General features: G+C 49.8%; 1 protein-coding gene across 1 annotated transcript in view; it reads left to right on the top strand.

The window, feature by feature from the left end:
* The first annotated feature begins 462 nt into the window (after positions 1-462).
* The window catches only part of SEC14L5 (SEC14 like lipid binding 5), a 34,746-nt gene continuing 27,174 nt past the window's right edge, over positions 463-8,034 (top strand). Inside the window, exon 1 of the mRNA XM_068969105.1 lies at positions 463-525. Coding sequence (XP_068825206.1) covers positions 463-525 — 63 coding nt within the window. The remainder of the gene's footprint in view (positions 526-8,034) is intronic.

The following is an 8,034-nucleotide window of genomic DNA, read 5'->3' as shown; positions in this document are numbered from 1 at the left end:
GTGTGTATGTTAGGGGATCTTGGAGGAAAATGGGAGCGCAAGTGCAATGACTCTTGCGGGGTGCATGGGCGAATGAATCGTGGGGGTGTTTCCAGCTGGGTGGCTTTATGGGAGTTTACTGGGGCCCAGCATGACGGGACGAGAAGGGAGGAAAGTTTGGGGGATACTGATTGCTCTTGAGGATCGAGTGTGGTCTGGGGAATTGGGTAATGGGTGGAGCAAGTGCTGGGGGTCTGGCTGGAAGTAACTTGGGGCTCACATTGGCCCCCTTGCTTTGAGAGCTAGGGAGATGTGTGTGTGTGTGGGGGGTCCAGAGGGGTAGTGGGCCTGCCCCTGGCCAGGGGGAGCTGAGGCCGGGGCTCCTGCTTCAGCTGGAGGGAGCTGCTCCCTCACCAGTCCCCCTCACCCAGGCTCGGCGCCCACTCCTGCCTGGCCGGCTCCTGCCGCTGGTCCTTCGAGAACATGGTGCAGAAGTACCAGTCTCCTGTCCGTGTCTACAAGCATCCTTTCGAGCTGGTCATGGTGGTGAGTGACCCCTGACTCCGGGGCCCCTTGTGTGACGGTCAGAGGGCCCCAAGAGGTCAGCCATGATGGGAAGGAGAAGGAAACCCTCAAACCCCTAGATCAGAAGGAATTAATGAGCTACTCTGCTGACCCGATGGGTCCAGCTTCTAACCAGGACCCCTCTGCCATCCCATCTATTGCCACAACTTCTAGGAGCCTTGCGCACTGAGCAAGACAAGGTCTTTCTTTTCCTTGTTGAAGCTCATCTGTTATCTCAGTCTCCTTTGACAGGAAAAAGGATATCAGGGGCCAGGCTGCTGCTGTCATTTTGTGTACTGATAATAATAATAATGGTACGTATACAGTGAAGATGCTGACAGCAGTAGCCGTTTGTTAAGGGTTTGCTAAGTCTTTACATACATTGTTTGGTTTAATTCCCAATAGCTCTTATTATTCTCATTTTGCTGCGTTAAATTGATGCTCGGACAAGGATGGTCTTCGGTTCGGCAGTGGGAAGAGGTGGAGCTGGGCTGGGATCCACACATGGGGGACTCCAGAACCTTGAGTTTAGCTGCAGCACCTGCCATGTCCCCCCTCTGCTCTCACACCCCCTGCCCTCCCCTTCCAGGAAGCTGAGACCAGGGGGAGAAGGGGCACGTGTGGGCAGGAAGGGCCTGCGAGCAGTTGTTTATTGGGATTCAGAAGAGCTACAGGACGTAGACTTGGCTCCCGCACCCTCGGCCTCCTGGATCAGAGGTCTGAGCCCCCGGGGCAGGTGCTGGGGTCGGGCAGCTGTGGCTTTCCTTCTTGATGTGATCACTCTGTCTCTCGGAGCTTCCCTATTCCATAGAACAGGGGCGATGCTCTGGGTTGTGATGAAGAGTCAGTGAAACAGTGCCTGGCGCCTCTGGCTCAGTGCCTGGCACACAGTAGGTGCTCACTAAATGCAGCTGTCCCTGTTATTACACCACATGGTGTTATCAGTGATGATACTGAAAGTGTAAGAAACACCAGAGTCCACCCCCATCCTCCTCATCCCACTCTTGGTTGCTTAATCCCAGCCTTCTATCCAGCGGCTTTCATTGTTCATAGAAGGCTCTGTGTGTGTCCTCCCCACATCTCTTCTGTGAATCTACCTACATATATGTTTATAGTCACATAAGAGATTAAGAAGCATCATTGGAGTAATCATGCTGTGCTGTGATGTGCGGATGATGCCAGGTCAGGAATGTAGCAGGGGCTAGCCTGGGGTTTCATTGACAAGCTGGGTGACCTTGGGCAAGTTACTCAACCTCTCTGGACCTACACCTTCCGTCTCTAAACAGGACTCCTGTTGCTGTTGTTGTAGTCACTAAGTTGTATCCGACTTTTCTGTAATCCTATGGACTAACCTGCCAGGCTCCTCTGTCTGTGGGATGTTCCAAGCAAGAATACGGAAGTGGGTTGCCATTGCCTTCTTCAGGGGATTTTCTCGACCCAGGGATGGAATCTGTGTCTGCTGCATTGGCAAGCAGATTCTTTACCACTGAGCCACCCTTAGTAAGTTTAGGATTCTCAAAAAAAAAAAAAAATTACAATCATTGCATTTTAAAATAAAAATGTCCACTAAGGTAGCACTTAAGACTGTATTAATAGGACTGTTGGAGGACTTCTCTGGTGGTCCAGTGGTTAAGACTCGGTGCTCCTAAGACAGGGGGCCTGGGTTCGATCCCCAGTTGGGGAACTATACCCTACATGCCACAACTAAGATCCCAGCAATGAAGATCCTACGTGCCACAACTAAAACCCAGTACAGTCAAAAAAAGAGACTAGTGGAATACGTGAAGCATATTTCATCAGCTTTGAGTTCCACACGTGCAGGCCGAAGGGCTCACTTTACTCCCGTAGCTGTTAATAATCTTTAGGTGCTGATGGATAAATACTTGTGGGTACAGCAGGAAATAGACGTTTTCAGATATGTATCACCTGTGTTGTGCCAATTTGTCATTTGTATTTTTTCAAATACTGTGTTACCTTATCTCCATACAGTCCTTGTTCGGCAAAATGGCCCCAAACTACCCTAACGTCGGACAAAGCCACTTTGCCAACTGTTTACAAAACATCATTGTCCCCAAAATAGCTGCATAACTCAACATAACTTGCTCGCTGTGTGGGCACAAAAGGGGTTTTCTGCACTTAATGTCGGTCTTTGTTTCTCAGCTGAACACTTGCCCTCAGTTTGGGTCAGATGCCGAGGAAGTTTCGGATGAACTCGGCTATTTTGACCACATCCGACTGACCAGACGAGCTGGCCTTTTGGTTTTTCTGTTTAACAAAACTGACTTGAGAATCAAAACATCCCTTTGCAGACATTCCACCATACCACTGAAACTGTGTTCGTGGAATTGGTTATAAAATAATACGAAGGTAACCTTTCTAGACCCAGCGTTATTTTTTAAAATTATTTTTCTCTTCCATTTCAAAAATGTAACTAATTCAATGAATGGGTGTCATTCCTTGACATGAATTCTGTTTCTGAAGCATGGAATTCCAGGGACCTTTGCTGTTTCCTTTCTTGATAGCGTTCTGTATTACTGGGTCCAGAACAATGAGTGTGTATTCTCTCAGTAAGCAGAGGAAAACAGTTAAGACAATGGAGGCAGCTAGTATCCAAGGCTGGCAGAATCCCTGGTCCCTTTGAATGTGGGGTCCCTGGAGGTGGGGCAGGGTCTTTGTGGAGATCTTGTATGGACGTAAAGACTGTGGTTTGGTACCTGCGCTCTGAAGGTCACTCTCTGGTCAGCCTACAGCCCGTAGTGAATGACTTCCAGCTCCTCTGGGCTCTTCTCCTGAATGGGTGGAGGTTACGAGTCAGATTCTCCAGGCTGGCCCCTGGCTCTGGGTTCTGACCTGTGAAATGGAAGTAATGAAGTCCCCCGCTCCTCAGAGGGGCTTCCCAGGTGGCACTAGTGGTGAAGAACCCACCTGCCAGTGCAGGAGACATAAGAGACCCCAGTTTGAGCCCTGGGTTGGGAGAACCTCCTGGAGGAGGGCACGGCAACCCACCCCAGTATTCTTGACCTGGAAAATCCCACGGACAGGGGAGCCTGGGGGCTCCAGTCCATAGTGTCGCCCAGAGTCGGACACAACTAAGGCGACTTAGCAGGCATGTGTGCACGACCCCATAGCCTGGGCACACAGTCAGACATTCCAGATTCTGACTCTGATGTTCAGTAAACATCTGTGTGCCCGTGGCTGAGGTGGCTTCAAAAGTGACCTGCATGCCTCTTGTCTGTCCACTGCCCAGGGGTCCCTGTGGGGTTCAAAGCACTGTGGCTTCAGGTCATCTCAGATTCTGCAAACCTTAAGAAGGAAGATGGCATGGAGTAGAATTTCCTGGACAATAGGTTGGCTGATTCTGAGGAGGAAGGGTTATAGAGGTGAGAGGCAGCATTTGTGTTAAAATATTTAAAGACCTGGACTTTTGTCTTGATAAACAGCTTGTAATTTAGCAAATGGGTTATTAATAAGGAGTAGCTACTGAAGGTAGATCCTTTCAGCCCAGGTCAACGACAGTTGCCGTGGGAATCATTGTTAGAGATGTAGTTTTAATAAAGCAGCAGGGGCCTTATTTAAATGTGTTTAAATTAGTTCCCTGGAGCCTGTCATCTGAGCCCATTGCTAACAGATTGAGGGAAGCAGCATTTTCCACCCTGGATTGCTTCCAGGGCCCTGACCGGCTCCTAATGGGGCTAGGAGACTGGAGCTGATCCACTGCAAAGTCATCTTCTGATTTCAGGGGGTCCTGAGGTCAGCTTTCGGCCCTCATTCATTTGTGAATGCATGCGTTAATGCACACATGAATACATTCCACAGATATTTATTGAGTTTCCAGAGTATGCCGAGCATCATACCAGGTGCCAGGGCTACAAAACAGCGTCATTCTTAGCACTTTTCCTGAAATGCATCATTATTCTGTTAATTTGCTTGCCTTCTTGTTTACATGGAATTTGCTTGTTTGTTTATATGGGTCTTTTTCATTAGGCTTCAGTAAGACAGAGACCCTGTCTGTCTTGTTCTCATTGTCTTAACTTGGTTCTCCTGACATGATCCCTTCCTGCCCTCACAGAGCTTGCAGCGTGTGTGTGTGTGTGTGTGTGTGTGTGTGTGTGTGTGTATGAGAGTCACTCCAGGCAATACCATGTAGCAAGATTTGTAGCTGGGAAAGAAAGAATAGGGCATTGTAGGAACACACAGGGGCTTTCCTGGTGTAAAGAATCCACCTGCAAGGCAGGAGCCACAGGAGACGTGGGTTCTATCCCTGGGTCAGGAATATCCCCTGGGGGAGGAAATGGCAACCCAGACCAGTATTCTTGCCTGGAGAATTCCGTGGACAGAGGAGCCTGGAGGGCTACGTATAGTCCATAGGGTTGCAAAGAGTGGGACATGACTGACGTCACTAAGCACGCATGCATGCGGGAACACAGAGAAGAGCCCATTGGTCAGCAGCCAGAGGCCTTTTAAGTCAGCCACACTTTGCAGGGACGGGTGGAGAGAGGCAGCCTGCCTGTCCGTCTGTGCCAAGGCCCCTGGGGCAGAACTTGTCTCTCTGAAGAAATGAATGCAGCTTAGTTGGGCCTCTGTGAGCCCACAGGGCTCAGTTTGTTCCTTTAACGATGTTGGGAGATTTGGGAAGGTGTGTAAAGTGGGTTGGAGGAGGGGTTTTCATCCTGGAGGTGAGAGAGCGGGCTGGGGGGTTGGTAGGGGATGGGGCGGGGAGTAGGAGTGACCAAGGCCAGGTGCATTCCTGAGACACTTGGAAAATCTAAAACAGCGTTTCCCTCCCATCCCCATCCTGACCTAGTGTTAAATGTCAAGACCCCCTGGGCTGGCCGCGCTACCACCCTGTCTCTCCCTGATCCACCAGGGGCACCAGGTGATCCTGGAAGTCCGTGGGCAGGGAGCATATTCAGAGCAGGAGAGTTCCCTGCCCCAGCGCAACCTGTGAGTGGGTGAGAAGCTGCAGCAGGCTTGCTAGCAGTGCCCAGGGCCAGGCGGCTGGGCTGTGCGCTCCCCCAGGGCAGGAGAGGCCAGGCAAGAGGAGGCCCCACCCTTAGAGGAAAGGACAGAAGCAGGAAGGAATAGCCACCAGGCCCCGCTAACAGTGCCTCACGCCACAGCTTTAGGACTGGGAAGCTGGGACAGACAGACTGAACTGCTGCCCTGCACCTCGTTGGGTGCTGACGCACTGGCCAACAGCTGTGGGTGCACCGCTGTTGTGAACGCAGTGGGGGCACCACTCAGGCTTCCTCCCCTCCTTCCTTCCTTCCTTCCCTCCTCCAGCAAATATTGGCTGTTTGTCTACGGTGTCCCAGGTGTGGTACGTACGAGGCCACTGGGAAATCCAGTGGGGAAGGAAGCAACCTAGAGACAGAGATGCTGACTACAGACAAATAAGCACAGACCTGAAACCCTATTGCAAATCCCGATCTGCTGAGGCTAGAAACCATCCATCAGATGGCTTACTTTTCCTAAAAAATGTGGTAAAATATACATTACACAAAATTTATCATTTTTAGAGGTACAGTTCAGTGGCATTAAGTGCAGTTACATTGTTCTGCACCCATCACTGACATCCACGGCCACAACTTTTTCATCCTCACAAACTGGAACTCTGTTCTTGTTAGACACTATCTCCCCACTTCCCCCTCCCCCAGTCCCTGCAAACACGGTTCTACTTTCTGTCTCAATGAATCTGATGACTCTAGGAAATCTCATGTAAGTGTAATCATATAGCATGTGTTCTTTTATGACTGGCATCTTTCACTGAGCATTATGTTTTCAGGATGCATCCATGTTTTAGCCTGCGGCATATGTCATTCTTTTAACGGCTGCATAATATTCCCCTATGGGACCATGGCTGGACCGTGGTTTGTTTAATCATTCATGCCTCAGCGGACATTTGGGTTGTCTCCACTTTTTGGCTATTGTGAATAATGTTGTTGTCAACATGGTTGTACAAATATCAAGTCAGGTCTCTGTTGGTTCCCTGTTGCTCATTTTAGAAAAATGTGTCTGGCACTGTGCGACAGGCCTTACATATCATGGCTCCCTTTAGTCTCCTCAGCAAGCCTCACAAAGTTGATATTGTCATTGTCATCATCATCCTCTTTTTTTCCTGAAGAAACTGAGTCTTAGGTTAAGTTGAGGTCACCCTGCTGGCAGGGAGCATGGGTAGCCTCTAAACCCAGGGCTTTGTCCCCACCACTTCACCACATCCCACTCTTGCCCCCTGCAGGGTCCTTCTGACCCTTTGTCTCCATCCTTTTGTCTCCTGAGCTGACCTCAACCAGAATAGCAGCAGGTTGCTCAGCTACGGGGCCATCTGGACACAGCTGTTTCTATATATTATATTCAGCAGTCATTTCAAAAGACTCCAGGATGATGTCACCCTGATTCTCCCATGCCTGCTTCCCTTCATCAGCTGAGATGACCCTGCTGCCATCGGGTGTCTGATGGCTCCTCCAGCAACTCTGAGCAGCTCTGCCAAGAGCTGGGAGCACCACACAAGGGAATATTAGGCAGCTGTGAAAAGGAATAAAGCACAGACACAGGCTACAACACGGATGAACCTCGAGAACCTGATGCTCAGGGAAAGAAGCCAGATACCAAATATCGTGTATTTTATGATTCTGTTCACATGATATGTCCAGAAAAGGCAAATCCAGAGAGACAGGAAGTGGATTTAGGGGACTTCCCTGGTGAACCGATGGTTAGGATTTTGCCTCCCAGTGCAGGGGGCTGAGGGTCCATCCCTGATTTAGGAGATGAGATCCCACATGCCTCATGGCCAAAAAACCAAAATGTGAAACAGGAGCAATATTGCGACAAATTCAGAAAATCCAACAGTCTACATAAAAAATTATCTTAAAAAAAAGCGGATCAGTGGTTGCCTGGGCAGGGAGTGACCGTGATGGGTGTAGCGTTTCTTGTTTTTAATTAATGAACTTACTTTTCACCGGTGCTGGGTCTTTGTTGCTGTGCACAGGCCCTCTAGTTGCAGCGAGCAGAGGCTACTCTCGGTAGTGGCTTCTCTCGTTACGGAGCACAGGCTATCGGAGCACATGGGCACTGTAGAGTGGTGCACAGGCTTGGCTGCTCCACGGCATGGGCACCGTAGAGTGGTGCACAGGCTTGGCTGCTCCACGGCATGGGCACCGTAGAGTGGTGCACAGGCTTGGCTGCTCCACGGCATGCAAAATCTTCCCTGACCAGGGATCAAACCCACGTCCCGTGCACTGGCAGGCAGACCTCTATCCACTGGACCCCCAGAGTAGTCCAGGTGCGGGGTTTGTCTTGCAGGTGATGAAACGTTCTTGTATTAGACAGTGGTGATGTTTGCATGACTTTGTGAACGTTCTAATAAAATCCATTGAACTGTACACTTTAAAGGGAGCATTTTATGGTATGAGTGTCACGGTATGGTATGAGTATTAAATGAGTATGGTGCATTTATGGTATGGTATCACAATTCTTAAAAAGTAGGGGGGT

This window comes from Capricornis sumatraensis, chromosome 3 (assembly GCF_032405125.1).
Source record: "Capricornis sumatraensis isolate serow.1 chromosome 3, serow.2, whole genome shotgun sequence".
NCBI lineage: Eukaryota > Metazoa > Chordata > Mammalia > Artiodactyla > Bovidae > Capricornis > Capricornis sumatraensis.
Note: the sequence above shows the minus strand (reverse complement) of the source record. Positions and strands in the feature narration are given on the sequence as shown.